This window comes from Nipponia nippon, unplaced genomic scaffold (assembly GCF_047370975.1).
Source record: "Nipponia nippon isolate SJK-2023a ecotype South Korea unplaced genomic scaffold, ASM4737097v1 scaffold_34, whole genome shotgun sequence".
In the NCBI taxonomy this organism is placed as follows: Eukaryota; Metazoa; Chordata; class Aves; order Pelecaniformes; family Threskiornithidae; genus Nipponia; species Nipponia nippon.
Genome location: NW_028262352.1, coordinates 1664658 through 1681195, shown reverse-complemented (window position 1 = coordinate 1681195; position 16538 = coordinate 1664658). Strand labels below are relative to the sequence as shown.

Below are 16538 nucleotides of genomic sequence, written 5' to 3'. Positions count from 1 at the left end.
TAGAGGGAAGTGGACAATGGCTGTGTGATCACCAAAATTAAATTCTTGTATGACTGTACTGGCATTTTAGCATGGCTTTCTTTATAATCTCTTAATCTTTGACCAGCCATATGCTGCCTGTCTTGCCACCAGGCTTGCATAATCAGATGCAAATGCAATATGTTATGGTAAAGTCAGATGAACTGAGGTATTCCTGGTCAATGTTTGGCCAGTCATTGGAAGTGTTCAAGGTCAGGTTGGATGGGGCTTTGAGCAACCTGATCTAGTGGAAGATGTCCCTGCTTATGGCAGGGGGGTTGGACTAGATGATCTTTAAAGGTCCCTTCCAATCCAAATGACTCTGACTCTGTTTTTCTCTTGGCGCTACTTATAAGTGTAAATCATATTTTTTATATTTGAGTGAGCTGTTAGACTTCTATTAATGTTTGTCCCATACTGGCATTGCATGTAAACAAACACTAATTTTTAGGTAGCAATTAGTATGGGGAGGGACATTTGAGAAGGAGGCAGAGAATAAAACTTGAAAGGTCATTATATTACATAGCTTTAGTAAGCTTGAGGAAGTGATCTTCAGAAAGTGTGGATGGTGTAAGTGAAATGAGACACACCTTTCCAAGAAACAGTACCTGCTGCAGATTATATCACCGTATTGGGTTTGCATGGCAAGGTTTTGGTAGTGGAGGGGGGGCAGGGGTGGCTACAGGGGTGGCTTCTGTGAGAAGACACCAGAAGCTGCCCCCATGTTGGATAGAGCCAGTTCCAGACGGCTCCAAAACGGACCTGCCACTGGCCAAAGCTGAGCCAATCAGTGGTGATGGTAGCACTTCTGTGATAACATATTTAAGAAGGGGTAAAACTGCTGCGCAACAGCAGCTGGAAGAGAGGAGGGAGAATATGTGAGAGAAACAACTATGCAGACACCAAGGTCAGAGAAGGAGGGGGAGGAGGTGCTCCAGGCGCTGGAACAGAAATTCCCCTGTAGACTGTGGAGAAGACCATGGTGATGCAGGTTGTCCCCCTACAGCCCATGGAGGTCCACAGCGGAGCAGATATCCACCTGTAGCCTGTGGAGAACCCCACACCAGAGCAGGTGGATGTGCCTGAAGGAGGACTTGTGACTCCATGGAGAGCCTGTGCTGGAGCAGGCTCCTGGAAGGACCTGTGACCATGTGGAGAGAGGAGCCCACGCTGGAGCAGGTTTGCTGGCAGGACTTGTGACCCTGCAGGGGACCCATACTAGAGCAGTCTCTTCCTGAAGGACTGCACCCTGTGGAAAGGAGACACGCTGGAGCAGTTCATGAAGGACTCTCTTGTGGGTGGGACCCCATGCTGGAGCAGGGGAAGAGAGTGAGGAGGAAGGAGCGGCAGAGACAACGTGTGATGAACTGACTGCAACCCTCATTCCCCATCCCCCTGTGCTGCTCGGGAGGGAGGAGGTAGAGAATTCGGGAGTGAAGTTGAGCTTGGGAAGGTGTGGGAGGGGTGGGGGGAAGGAGTTTTAAGATTTGTTTTTATTTCTCAGTATCCTACTCTGACATTTGATTGGCAATAAATTAAATTAATTTCCCCAAGTCAAGTCTGTTTTGCCCATGACGGTAATTGCTGAGTGATCTCTTTTATCTCGACCCATGAGCCTTTCATCATATTTTCTACCCCCTGTCCAGTTGAGGAGGGGGTGTGATAGAGTGGCTTAGTGGGGACCTGGCATCTAGCCAAGGTTAACCCACCACAATCACATTAAGACAAAGGACTAGTTATTTGAACTGCTTCAGTTGGGGGACACACAGCCCCCCAAAAAACCCTTCCCCAAAACCCTCAAAGTAAACTGTGTTGATTAAACATGATATTTTTTTCCTAATAGCTTCAAGAGTAGGTCTTATTTAAAAATAGTGTCTGTCTTTGAATAGTTGTCCCTAGAAAAAGGCTGAGTATAATATAGCTTTTGTTTAGGTTGATAGTTTCAAAATGATCTCTGCAGATCTGTATTTTCAGGCATAACAACATAATTTACTACTGAACATGTTTCTTGTCCAACATAAAAGCAGTGAAGACCTTTATTGCTATTAGCATTTAGTTTTTAAAGAAAAAAAAAAGCAGCATTTATTCAATGAAATTTGTAATACATTAAAACTCTAGCTTTCTCCTTCTGTCTTTTCTTAATAAAGTTAACTGAATATTTTCTGACAAGTCAGGGTTGGTTGTGTTTTGTTCCCCCCCTCCCCCCAAGTCACTTACCCTGAAACTGGAGAGATGACCTTGAAAGTTAAACTTAATTTTCAGTTGATGAGAAGATGAAAGTAAAGGATGTGGTAAAATAAAATGCAATAATAATGGAAAACTCTTTTTAACTTACTGTTTTGAATTGTTACTAACTAGAGAAACAAAATGTTTTGCTTTTACACTATGTATCAACTTTTTACATGTGTCCTAGTTTAGTGATGAGTAATAGCAAACAGCTATCTTGATGTAAGTTAGCAGCATCAACTTAGTAATGTAGCATATGGGGGAAAATGTTCATATATGATGGTTCTGGCCCACCAAAAGTCGCTCTCCTCTTCTGGTCATGTCATCTGTTGTAACTGGCTGGCAGGACCAGCCACCCCTACTAGTTTACCCAGAATTACATCAGGCCAGGAAAACCCTTCCCCTAAATGTGCAGGGGACTGCCATTTTGTTAAACATCATAACCCACATGTTTTCATACTGGTCTGTGATTTGCTGATGGCCATTTCTTGACACTGTAATACCCATGTGTTCTCAGACAGCCCTGTGATTGGCTGGCAGAACTAGCCGCCCCTACCAGTGTACCCAGAAGCATGACAGAAAAGGAAGTGCCCCACTTTTGACAATGTCATTCCCCATGTGTTTTCACACTGCTTTGTGAATGGCTGATGGCCATTTTTGACACTGTCATACCCACATATTCTCAGATCTCCCTCTGATTGGCTGCCTGCTTCCTTTGCTTCAGGAAGGGCACAGATATAAAAATATATACAATAGATGGAATATAAACATATTTGCACACTACTTATATCTATTTCTATATATGTTTTAAATAGATATTTATATATAGATGCACTATTTTAATATTTATCTTTATCTGCATGTATATATACATGATTATAAAGATATAGAAATTACATCTCTGTAAAAGTATAGGTATAAAATGTCTAAAACATTCTTTAATTATTCATGCTATTAGCTCTTATTAAAGTTTAAATGTGAATAGAAAGTAATTAAACAAAAGTAAAAGGCAGGTTCGGGGTCCCCCACTTTAAAAGGCTACAGAACAAGCCCTAACATGTCTGGGGTGGGGACTTCATGAGGGTGGAGGGGCACCAAAAGGATAGAGGGGGCATGGACAAGTGTGAATGTGCCCAAGGGCTACGAACCCCTCCTAGGAGGCCCACCAAGGGACCCCCTGGGAGAACCCTGTCATGTGCAAAGAAGAGACCAATCCTTTGAGCTGGATTGAGAGGCCTCTGCATCTGGGCCCAGCCCAACAGGATGACCATGCAGTGTTACTGGGGCAAACTTTGGGCTTTGTGTGGTCCTGCAAGGCACAGGCAACACTGTTCATGAAAATGGATAGCCAGAACAAAATGTGAACTTTAGAAGAACACGTTCATGGGGACAATAAGGAAAAGACCTTAAGGGATTCATTAAAAAGACCACGTGAACCAGAAGAACTGGCCAATGGGCCTGTGAATTGCAAACTAGATTTTGAGGCGAGTATCACACAGAGGGTGAGTGATGGTGGTATTGGGGGAGCTCCCTTTGCCCATGGTTGGGGGGATCTTGCAGCTACCTGCGAGACCATTATGGGGTGCAGGCTGGTGCTATATGTCTTTCCTTGTCATATATAGCAGCTGAAGAAAGGAAAAAGGGCATAGAAGTGACAGTGATGTTTAAGGGGGAGAAAAAAAGGAAAAATCCTGGAGAAGTCTTGAATGGCAACCAACTCCTCTCATACCCTGTTAACAAAGTTTCTTTGTACTTGAGTTAAATTGATTGTCCAGTGTTTCCTTTCGTACATGTGTGTAGTAGCAACACGTTGGTAGACATGTCTACGACGCCACTTCTGTTAAAAGGGATTTACTGTGCTCCTGGGGAGGTGGGAAGCTTTGGGGTGTATAAATCCCCTTTTTGAAGCTGCTAAAAGGCGAATGGCTGATCTGAACAGAAGCCAAGTGGCAACGTGGCTTGCAAACCAGGACACTTGCAGCTTATACCAGGAGGCAAGAAAGCACTTAAAAAGAAGCAAGATGATTGTGGCAGAGGTGGATGCACAATGGCAAGCAGACTTGGTGGCTATGCAACAGTTTTCCAAACACAATGATGGTGTTAAGTACATCTTAGCGGTGACAGATGTTTAATCCAAGCATGCCTGGGCCATTGACCTAAAAGGCAAAACATGGTTCTGAAATAGCTGGGGCTTTTAAAACAATTTTTAGCAGGGGACGCAAGCCTCGGAAATTACAGACTGAGCAGGGAAAAGAATTTTTAAACCAGCCTTTAAACAAGCTGTTAAAGCAGTGTAATGTTCACCATTTTGTTACTAATGATGAAATAAAAGCCTCTGTCATAGAGTGGTTTAACAGGATGCTCAAAACCAGGATGTGGAGATATTTTACACTGTGCAACACGTTCCGCTACATTGATGTATTGTCAGAGTTTATAAAGAGCTATAACCATAGTTTCCACAGAACTATCAGAGCCAGGCCTGTGGATGTGAACCCTTTAAACTCTGCAAGGGTTTGGAAAACCGTATGTGGGGGGGTGTCTAAAAGGAAAGAATCTGCTCCTCTGCTGAAAAAGGGAGACCATGTCAGGATGTCTAGAACAAAAAAGAGATTTGAGAAGGGTTATGAGCAGATGTTCACAGATGAAATTTTTGTAGTAGCTGAAATTGTGAGAAGGGGACAGCTACGTTTGTACCGCTTAATAGACTATGATCATGAAGCAATCAAGGGGGCATTTTACCCTGACGAACTTCAAAAAAGTGAATCCTGATGAAGACAGAACCTACAAAATTGAGAAGATCATTGCTGCCAAAGGGAAAGGAAGAAAGAAACGGCTGCTGATGAAGTGGCATGGCTGGCCCCAGAAATTTCAGTTGCGTAGAAGCCTCCAAAGTCCAGGACACCTAGTAACTTGGGTTGGAGCAGGGGGAAAAAGGATGGTGGACGGGGGTTTTTATATCACCCTACCCAGCAAAGCCAGTGCCATGATCTTCCCGCAAAACACCAGCTCAGACTTCACCATGCAGCTGGAGAGGACCCTGGAGCTCTTGGGGAAATGGGAAGTGGGGCTGGTGGAAATACAGTACCTGCACAGCAGGAATAATATCATTGAAGATGCCATCTTTGAAATAGTGCTGCAGGGTAAGACATGGCAGTATACGTTGCAGAAAGGCTATTATCCGTCCCTCTCCATGTTGATGGAATGGAATAGAATAGACTATTTCAGTTGGAAGGGACCTACAGTGATCATCTAGTCCAACTGCCTGACCACTTCAGGGCCAAAAGTTAAAGCATGTTATTAAAGGCATTGTCCAAATGCCTCTTAAACACTGACAGGCATGGGACATGGACCACCTCTCTAGGAAGCCTGTTCCAGTGTTTGACCACCCTCTCGGTAAAGAAATGCTTCCTAATGTCCAGTCTAAAACCTCCCCTGGCGCAGCTTTGAAGCATTCCCACGCGTCCTATCGCTGGATACCAAGGAGAAGAGATCAGCACCTCCCTCTCCACTTTCCTTCCTCAGGAAGCTGTAGAGAGCAATGAGGTCACCCCTCAGCCTCCTTCTCTCCAAACTAGACAAACCCAGAGTCCTTAGTTGCTCCTCACAGGACATGCCTTCCAGCCCTTTCACCAGCTTTGTTGCCCTCCTCTGGACGCATTCAAGGACCTTAAGATCCTTCTTAAATTGAGGGGCCCAGAACTGCACACAGTACTCAAGGTGAGGCCGCACCAGTGCCAAATACAGCGGGATAATCGCCTCTCTTGACCGGCTGGTTATACCGTGTTTGATGCACGCCAGGATGTGTTTTTCCCTCTTGGCTGCCAGGGCACACTGCTGACTCATATTGAGCCTGTTGTTAGCCAGCACCCCCAGATCCCTTGCTGCAGGGCTGCTCTCCAGCCACTCCTCTCCCAATTTATACTTGTGCCTGGTATTACTCCGTCCCAGGTGCAGAATGCGGCATTTGTTCTTGTTAAATTTCATGCCATCGATGATTGCCTAATACTCCAATTTATCTAGATCCCTCTGCAAGGCATCTTTTAAGAAAGGGCAAAAAATGCTGGACAGGCAGAAGAGGAGGGGAAAAAAACAGAGAAACAATAGAGGGAATACCAAGGTCAGAGAAGGAAGAGGAGGAGGTGCTCCTTGGCACTGGAACAGATATTCGCTGCAGCCTGTGGAGGACCCATGCTGGAGAAGATATTTTCCTGATGGAAACTGTGGCCCCTGGAGAATCCACACTGAAGCAGATTTTTTCCTGAAGGACTACAGTCCATGGGGAACACATGCAGGAACAGGGGAAAAGTGTTAGAAGGAAGGAGCAGCAGAGAAAGAAACTGTTATGTAATAACCATAACTCCACTCCCCCCTAAGCCCCTCTGCGCCACTTGGGGGCATAGAGGAGTGAAGCTGAGCCTTGGAAAGAGGGGAGGAAAGGTGGTGTTTTAATATTTGTCTTCTTGTTTGAGCCTGTCAACCTTTTGAGCCCTGCCATTCAGCCAGTTCTTCACCCAGCGCACCGTGAACCCACTCATCCCACAGTTGGACAACTTGTCCAGAAGGATGCTGTGAGGGACAGTATCAAAAGCCTTACTAAAATCCAGAAAGACTACATCTACTGCCTTCCCTTCATCCACTAGGTGGGTGACCTCATCATCGAAGGCTATCAAACTGGTTAAACAGGGCTTTCCCTTTGTGAACCCGTGTTGACTGTGCCTGATGATTGCGTTGTTCTTTAAATGCCTTTCAGTAGCACCCAGTGTGATCTTCTCCATAATTTTTCCAGCTGCTGAGGTTAGACTAACAGGTCTGTAGTTCCCTGGGTCTTCCCTCATGCCCTTCTTGTAAATTGGAATAACATTGGCTAGCTTCCAGTCAGCAGGGACCTCCCCAGACTCCCAAGACCTTTGGTAGATGATCGAGAAGGGTCCTGCCGTAACATCCGCTGGCTCCTTCAGTACTCTGGGATGAATCCCATCAGGCCCCATGGACTTGTGAACATTCAGCTGATACAGCTGGTCCCTTACAATTTCAGTGTCCACAAATGGAAAGTCACTGTTCCCACACTCGTGGTCCTCTGACTCAGGGGACCGGGCAGCCCAAGGTCTATGAGTATTATTAAAGACTGAGGCAAAAAAAGCATTGAATGCCTCCACTTTATCGTCATCCCTATTTGTCAGATGACCATCTTCATCAAATATCGGTCCAAAGTTTTCTTTAGACTGCCTCTTGCTACTAACATACTTAAAAAAGCCTTTTTTTGTTGTCTGACACAACACTGTCCAGTTTCAACTCTAGTAACTCTCGCTGAGCTTTGGCCTTTTGTGTTTTCTCCCTACATATACGAACCACAGCTCTGTAATCTTCCTGTGAAGCCTGACCTCACTTCCATAGATCATACAATTTCTTTTTCCACTTGAGTTCCACGAGGAGTTCCCTGTTCAGCCAAGCTGGTCTTCTGCCCCACTTGCTTGACTTTTGACACAAAGGATTGCCTGCTCCTGTGTAGCGTTCGTTAGCGTTCATTACATATCAAGGTTATCCCCCCGGATCTCCAGCTGACCCGGGCTTTATACTCCCAGCAGTAGGCGTGTCATGTTATAAGGGGCGGAGACAAGGGAGGGTTGACCCTTAACTCTTTCCGTAAAGCACATGATCTTCCGGTCGCCAGCCCTTATCTTTACTACACTCCTGTGCTTTTAAAAGGTGGTTCTTAAAGACTGACCAGCACTCGTGGACTCCTAAGCCCTCAAAGGCAGATTCCCAGAGGACACTGCTAACTAGCTCCCTGAATAGCTTAAAGTTTGCTCTCTTGAAATCCAGGGTAGCAACTCTGCTGTCCTTTTTTCTTATTACACTGAAAATTTTAAACTCAACCATTTAATGATCCCTGTGGCCAAGACAGCCACCTACCATCACATCCCCCATGAGTCCTTCTCTATTCACAAATAGCAAGTCTTTCCTAGTTGGCTCACAGAGTACTTGTGACAAGAAGTTATCTCCCACAAACTTCAAGAATTTCCAAGACTTGCTTGTCACAGCAGTATGATATTCCCAGTTGATGTCTGGGAAGTTGAAATCTCCCATAAGGACAAGGGCTACTGATCCAGAGATTTCTCCTAATTGCCTATAGAGTAACTCATCGGTGCTAACATCCTGGCTGGGCGATCGGTAGTAGACACCCACAACAACATCTCCTTTGTTTTCCATCCCCCTAATCCTCACCCAGAGGCTCTCAACCACATCATCACTAACTGTAAGGGCTGTACAGTCAAGCCTCTCCCTTACATACAGTGCAATTCCTCCACCTCGCCTGCCCTGCCTATCCCTCCTGAACAGCCTGTAGCCCTCCGTCCCAGCACTCCAATCGTGGGACTCATTCCACCAAGTCTCACTAATACCAATGACATCATAGCTCTCACGTTGAGTCTGTTTTGCCAATGCCAGTAATTGGTAAGTAATCTCCCTGTCTTTATCTTGATCCACGAATTTTCTCATCCCATTTTCTCCCCTTGTCCTGCTGAGGAGGGGGAGTGGGTGGGTGTTTGGCTGTTAGCCAAGCCGAACCTACAACACTTTATTACTGGGATCATAACAGACCAGCACCTTCTGGTGCAAAACATCCAGGGACTGATCAAAGTTGCTATTACTGCAACTAGCCTTGCAAAAAATTGCCTTACTTCCCTTCTTTAAGTAATAAAAAAGAAAAGGGAGCGGGAAGGGAAAGTATAACAGCATTGTCCATTTTTTTCTTTAGATATTAGTTTGTTGGGAGCTGAATGATACAGTGGTATCTCGGGTATTTCTAATTCCCCTGGTTTGGAGTTGAGCCAGATTTTGTTCCTAAATCTGTGTTTTTAAAGACACATTCTTAAGTACATAGCTAATGCTTGATACCCTCCTGGGGAATGCATAGATGTCCTCAGTACAAAATCCATGCTCCATTCTGGTTCAAGTAGTCTAGAAGACTTCAGCTCATCATGGTCTTGCATTTCAGAGAAGAGTGTCAGCATTAGATATATACCTAGAATAGCCTCTCTCTATGCATCTAGATGCACCTAGAGTTTACATCTCTGAAATTCTCAGCTAGGACAACTCAACAGAGAAACAAAGAACAAGGGTTTAATAAGAAATTTTAACTACAGTCTCTTTAGCTTTGAAAGCATGTAAGGATCATTGGTTTTACAAATTAACAAAACTGTTTTAAGCGCTAAATCAGTAAATAAATAAAGAAAATGGGGAACATATCTGGTTAAGCAGCAGCAGCATAAGAAAATGAATTGAGAGTATATTTCAGTGTTATGATGATGTTTGTGTTGCTCACAGTACAGAAATTCAGTTTGTTTCCTGGTGAAATCTGCAATATTGCGTTTAGCCTGAGTCAGAAATCTCCTCTTCCGATGTTGTCCTGCAGTATGTGAGGCTATGAAATCCTTTGAGTTAGTATATCACAACTTCCCCCCAACAAATATTCAAGTAATCATATAGTTTTGCACATGGCATGTGATCAGCCAGAAGGAAGATTTTTGTAGTTATGTGGTAATATGATTCTGCCAATGAGTAAGCGATAACACTTAGGCCACTTGCTGTTGACCTAGTTGTCAAGCTTTGAGATGGACTTCCATCTAGTTGTGAAGGTTGATAGGAGGGGAAAGCAATGGTGAATGATTTCAGATGACAGATACTTGGGGTGATCATAATGTGTTCTATCTAAGTAACTGTTTAAAATAAGACATACTTGTGGTGGGTTGACCTTGGCTAGCCACCAGGTGCCCACCAAGCCACTCCACACATACCAATGATATCATAGCTCTGGGAGCTGACCAACGCTTCCAGTTCATCCTGTCTGTTTCTCATACTGCGTGCGTTGGTGTGCAAGGATTTCAGATACGCTTCTGAGCCCTCCGTGCTCTCAGGAGCCATGTAAATGTTCCCACTAGCATTGCCACCCTCAGGCAATGCCATGCCAACCCTTGGCTTACCTACTGCAATCCTGTTGGTATCCCCTTCCCCCATCGATTCTAGTTTAAAGCTTTCTAGATCAGTCCCGCCAGCTTAAACCCAAAGACGCGTTTTCCCCATTGGGACAGGTGGATCCCATCAGGCCCCAGCATACCTTGTGCCTCGAAGGAAACACTACCTGTGCTCCTGAATTTTTTAGCATTCTTCCCAGGGCTCTGAAGTCTCTTTTGATTGACCTCAGACTTTTTGTTGCGACATCATTTGTACCCACGTGAAAGAGCAGATAGCAGTCTGAAGGTTGAATTAGGCTCTTCAGTCTTGTGGTGACGTCCCTAATTCAGGCCCCAGGGAGGCAGCAAACTTCCCTGAAATGAGGGTCCGGTCTGCAAATGGGTGCTTCCGTTCCGCTCAGGAACCGATGACCGTAACTCACTGTTGTCTCTTCTCGGCACTGGTCTTAATGCAGGTTTTGTTGAGAGGGGTTGGTCTCTCTGATCTTGGCAAGACTGCTTCCGCAGGTTCCTCCTCTTTCTCATTACGCACTTCATCTAACGTACCCAGAGCCTCATACCTGTTCTGTAAGGCTATCTTAGAGGGTAACTTAGAGGGTAAGGAGGGGTTTCTCTTACCACTCCGTGCTGTAACCTTCCACCCCTCCTTATCCCTTGTGGTCTGTGACCTTGTCATAAGGAAAACAAAGCTCAAAAAGGGATGAAAAGCCTTACGCTTTTTCTACAACTGGGGATCCGGCACATATTTTGGGGGCTTTTCAAGGTGTTGCTGCTAAGAAAGTTCCCTTTGTGGCAGTGTATTGGGTGTACGTAGCAAGGTTTTGGTGGTGGGGGAGCCTGCAGGGGTGGCCTCTGTGAGAAGAGATCAGGGGCTTCCTTGTGCCAGACACAGCTGGTTTCAGCCGGCTCCAAAACAGACCCGCCACAGGCCAAAGCCAAGCCAATTGGTGAAATTGGTGGTGCCTCTTTGAAAACATAAGTAAGAAAGGGCAAGAATGCTGGACAGGTGGTGGAGGGGGGGTAGATGGAGAAACAGCAGCGTGAGCACCAGGGTCAGAGAAGTAGGGAGAGGAGGTGCTCCAGGCACTGGAGCAGTTATTTCCCCTGCAGCCTGTGGAAGACACAGAAGAGCAGATATCCACATTGCAGCCCATGGAGGACCCCACGTGTAGGGTGTGAGAAGACTTTGTCACGGTAACCCAGAATAGTTCACCTCCTCCAGCCAAACATGGAGAGTCCAAAGTACATCTTATCTTGATGGAGCCACCTGCACCCTTGCATGGGGCACCAGCAAGGTGGCCAGATGCAGATCCTGGAACTCAGACAACAGGATACGTACTACGTTAGCAAGTTCGTTAATGAAAGAAACAAGACATTGCACATGTATGTTTATTATCAGCTTATGTTTATTATCTGTCCCTGCGGTGCTTTCCCTTGAGCCTCGCCACAAACGGAGCTCTGCTACATCAGGTTTTCCCCTTTTTCTACTAGCGTCGGTGCCTGGGGCTCCCACTGCGGAAATGCTGCACTTTCAATAAAGCCAAAACTTCCACTCGCTGAGTGTCATGCCTTGTCCCTGAGGGATCCGCATCTGTTTCTCACGCTACACCACGTCAGAGCAGCTGGATGTTTCCTGAAATAATCGTGGCCCTTGGAGAGCCCATGCTGGAGCAGGTTGTTCCTGATGAGACTGTAGGCCATGGAAGGACCCACACTGGAGCAGGGGGAAAAGTGTGAGGAAGGAGTGGCAGAGAGGAACTACTATGTATTGACTGTAACCCCCCATCCCCCCAGTGCCACTCGGGGGCAATAAATTAAATTAATTTTCCCCAAATCGAGTCTGTTTTGCCCATGACGGTGACTAGTAAGTGATCTTCCTGTCTTTATCTTGACTCACGAGATTTTTCATCCTATTTTCTCCCCCTGTCCTGTTAAGGACAGATGGGTGGGAGTTTGGCCCTTAGCCAAGGTTAACCCACAGCAGGTGGACATCACCAGAGGGTTTGACTTGCTCAGTCTCTACATGGATTTGGGGACTTTGCAGTTCCATTATTGTGCTGTGTTCTGACTGATGATAGTAACGAGATTGTCACAGTGACACACTATGTGCCGGTAAGCTGCCACCACATCGACATGATCAGCATTGAAATAAAGACTGACCAGAGCAAACATGTCTCATTTTGCTTTGGGAAGGTGATTATGAAGCTACATCTTCAGCCCTGGAAGCCTGTGATATTTTAAGAAACCACACCAAAATGGTAGTGGTAAAAAATTACAGGGATCCTTCCTTGTACATGAATTACTATAGAGCCCAGGCTGGCAATGGTCTCCCTGTTTTTCAAAGCATTGCTGTGATGTATGGTGTGGGTGCTGGAGGTATATTCTGTAGCCTGTTTAGAAAAGCCATTCTGCTTGTGAAAAGGTGCTTGGAAATTGTTGAGCCACACATTAAAAGCGCTGCTCAAGATATTGCAAAAAAAACGTGTTTAGTAATGTTTCCAAGGTTGTCACGGATAAGTTGAAAACACGGGCAAATCAGGAAGGCTCAGGACTTGCTTCTATTGAAAGAAAAACTCTTAAAAGAAGGAGAGTTATGTCACGACCCCAGAGGAAAGGCCCACACCAGCCCTTTAAAAGAAAAAGGGGGTGTGGTGGGTTAAACTTGGCTGACTGCCAGGTGCCCACCAAGCCACTCTCTCACTCCCCTTCCTCAGCAAGACAGGGTGAGAAAATAAGATGAAAAAGCTCATGGGTCGAGATAAGGACAGGGAGATTACTTACCAGTTACCGTCACGGGCAAAACAAACTCGACTTGGGGAAAATTAATTTATTGCCAATTAAACAGAGCAGGACAGAACAAATCTAAAACAATCCACCTTCCCCCCACCCCTCTCTTCTTCCCGGGCTCAACTTCACTCACAACTCTTCTACCTCCTCCCTCCGAGGGGAACAGGGGGACAGGAACTGGGGATTGTGGTCAGTCCATAACACTTCATCTCTGCCACTCCTTCCTCCTCACGCTCTTCCCCAGCTCTAGTGTGGGGTCCCTCCCACGGGAGACAGTCCTTCACAACGTTCTCCAACGTGGTTCCTTCCCACAGGCTGCAGTTCTTCAAGAACTGCTCCAGCATGGGTCCTTTCCATGGAGTGCAGTCCTTCAGGAACAGACTGCTCCAGCGTGGGTCCCCCATGGGGCCGCAGGTCCTGCCAGAAAACCTGCTCCTGTGTGGACTCCTCTCCATGGGGGTCACAGTTCCTGCCAGGAGCCTGTTCCAGCACAGGCTCTCCATGGGGTCACAGCTTCCTTCAGGGCGCATCCACCTGCTCCGGCGTGGGGTCCTCCACAGGCTACAGAGTGAATATCGGCTCCACCATGGACATGAATGGGCTGCAGGGGGACAACCTGCGTTTTATGCACAAAAAGCAGCTGCGGATCCCTCAGGGGTGAGACACAACACTCAGCGAGTGAAAGCTTTGGCTTTATTGAAAGCATAGCGTTACCACAGTGGGAGCCCCAGGACACCAATGCTAGTCAAAATGGGGACCCGATGCAGTGGAGCCCTGCTCTGGAGTGAAGGTCAAGGGAAAGCACCGCAGGGGTGGATAATAAAACTCACACTGATTAACATATCATACATATGCAATGTCTTGTTTTGCTCATTAGCAAACTCACTAATGTAATGCCGGTCATCAGGTTGGTGCCCCTGCAAAGGTAGGTGCAGATGGGGGGAAGCGAACTATCCTGGGCTACAGTAACAAAGTCTTCTCATGCCCTACACTGTGTCACCATGGTCGTCATCACGGGCTGTGGGCGAATCTCTGCACTTGGAGCACTTCCTCCCCCTCCTCCTTCACTGACCTTGGTGTCTGCATAGTTGTTTCTCTCGCATATTCTCCCTCCTCTCTCTCTGCTGCTGTTGTGCAGCAGTTTTTACCCTTTCTTAAATATGTTATCACAGAGGCGCTACCAATATCGCTGACTGGCTCAGCTTTGGCCAGCGGCGGGTCCATCTTGCAGCTGGCTCTGTCTGACATGGGGACAGCTTCTGGCATCTTCTCACAAAAGCCATCCCTGCAGCCCTGACGCTGCCAAAACCTTGCCATGTAAGCCCAATACAGGGGGATTGCCAGACAACAGTCTGACCAGGACAAGAAGAAGAAAAAGAACAACCCAGCCCCAATGGTACAAAAGAAATGGAAAACTCAGAGAAAGAGGGCCCGTTCTACCGCTAGATAAAGGAGATAGATATATTTTAAAAGGGGTGGCTTTCGTTCATGGCTGCTCAGAAGAACGTACCAAATCTGAGCTGGATTTGTTTGAAGTGTCGCCAACATAGACAGTCATTGAGAAAAGCCTGTTTATTGAGGTGGCTTCACTTTCTTTCCACTATTACATAGTTTGCACCTCTGGACTTTTTCATAGCTGGGAATGGGGAAGATTGCAGAGATCTGAACACCCTGCTGTACCTTTGCTGTAGGACTGAAAAAGCTGACAGGTCCAACCTTGCTGGTGAGGCTGTGGGCCTCGTGAATTATCCACTGATCTGTATTTTCAGCCAGCTGAATGTTACACTAGGGAACCAGTTGATAAGCCAGAGCAACAACTGCTACCCCTACTGTGCCTTCATTGAATTGTTTCTCAATTACAGTCGTGTCACTTTGTCCACACACTTCTCCACAGGGCTGTTCTAAACAGCTGGGCAGCAGGAAGCAGTCACGCTGGATGGTGTTGTTAATCAGGGGTTTAGGCAATGCTCGGCTCTGACAGCCCAGAGTAGGAGGACTGAACTATCAGGACCCCTCCACAGTGATCTGTTCTTTCAAGACAAGCTTTTTTGAACGATGTGGATATAAAATTAAGCTGATGTGCAGCAAAGACAGCTTTTATTTGACGAGGTCCCAGGCAGCAGGAGCCTGAAAGCTGATTATTACCTATGCCTCAGTGTTTGTGAAGAAAGGGCAGGTGGTGCCTGGAGTGTGTTTGGGGCACACTTAGGCATTGCTTACAGCCAAAGCTAAATACACGGTGGATTGGGTGGACATGAAAGTGTTCAGCATACCAGCTGGCAGTTGTGTCAGCAACTAGGAAAATTTGTTCCTGAGGCAGCTGCCCAAGCTTTTTATTTTTGGGTTAACAATGCTTTTAGCAGCAATTATGCTAAGAACTCTTTCAACTTTAAATATTATGATGTACGTTTTGTGGCCCTCTATGTGGATGATGAACAAATACCAGCGAAACCACTGCAGCCTGATTTTGAGAATGACTGCTGTGTGAGAGAATGCATGTAGTTTGTTCAGATGATCAGCAGCCATATGAAAGACCATTCCCTGCTGATTGACAGGGAAGAGTTCGCCTGTGGCTATACCCTGTTTGCCTTTGACCTGTCTCCAGACCAAAAATGTGCAGATCACTATTCCCTGATTAAAAGAGAAAACCCGAGAGTAGAAATACACTTTACAGGGGCCTTGACCACCACTGTTAATATGATTGTGTACGATGTATTTGTATTTGACAACATCTTCAAATAAACCAGTGGAGACACCTGCTCTTTGACTATATGTGAGGATGGACACCAAACAGCTTTCCTGTTTTTTTTCAGCAGATCTCAGTGCCATAAAAACATTTGTAGGCATGTACCTGAGCGACTGGCTCCTTAGGGCCCATGTTTCTCCAAGACCAGCGAGTGTGGTTGAGAATATGCATCTACATAACCGACCTGGAGAGCACTGGCTAGAATTTTCCTGGCAGATCAGAACCACACAGAGTTTTTTGACTCGTATGGCTATCCCCCCCCTCAAAAAGCACTTTCTTTCCTGAAAGCATCATGTCCTTTTTAAAACACAACGCTAAGGATATTGCTTGCCACAGGAAGCAACTGCAGCATCCCCTCTCCACGGCCTGTGGATACCACCATGTCTTTTTCCTACATCACTGTAACAGTGAACTACCTTTTGAAGAGCTTTTAAAACTGTGTTCTGACGATCTAGTACAAAATGACCAGATGGTGATGCCTTTTGTAAAATATGAGTATGGAGCTTTCCCCATGACCAGAGCTACTGAAAAAATGTTTCAGAAGACCCAGGCCTGCATCTCTTGTAATGATTTTCATAAATGTATTCTGTAAATAGAACTTACAATCCAACTGCAGGGCTTTGTGTTTGTGTGTATATTCTTTAACCATCTCCCCCCCCCCCCCCAATATGTTGTTGTTTTTTTTAAATGGACGCTACAGACAACAAAGTTTAAGGATTTTATGAATATTTATTTTCATCAGTAAATTTTACAGGGTGAGCCACTGGGCTTGCTTTGGGTATCTTTCT

General features: G+C 45.9%; 1 protein-coding gene across 12 annotated transcripts in view; it reads left to right on the top strand.

The window, feature by feature from the left end:
- The window catches only part of LOC104019890 (macrophage immunometabolism regulator), a 78652-nt gene that overhangs the window by 13373 nt on the left and 48741 nt on the right, over positions 1 to 16538 (top strand). For 4 of the 12 annotated variants that reach the window (XM_087770863.1, XM_087770860.1, XM_087770862.1 and 1 more), the window contains exon 2: positions 1025 to 1197. The exons of 6 other annotated variants lie outside the window; for them this stretch is intronic. In XM_087770863.1, coding sequence (XP_087626989.1) covers positions 1123 to 1197 — 75 coding nt within the window. In that variant the 5' untranslated portion in view covers positions 1025 to 1122. Of the gene's footprint in view, positions 1 to 1024; positions 1437 to 16261; positions 16314 to 16538 lie in introns of those variants that run through there. 2 more of the 12 variants (XM_087770869.1, XM_087770870.1) reach the window with 2 other exon arrangements.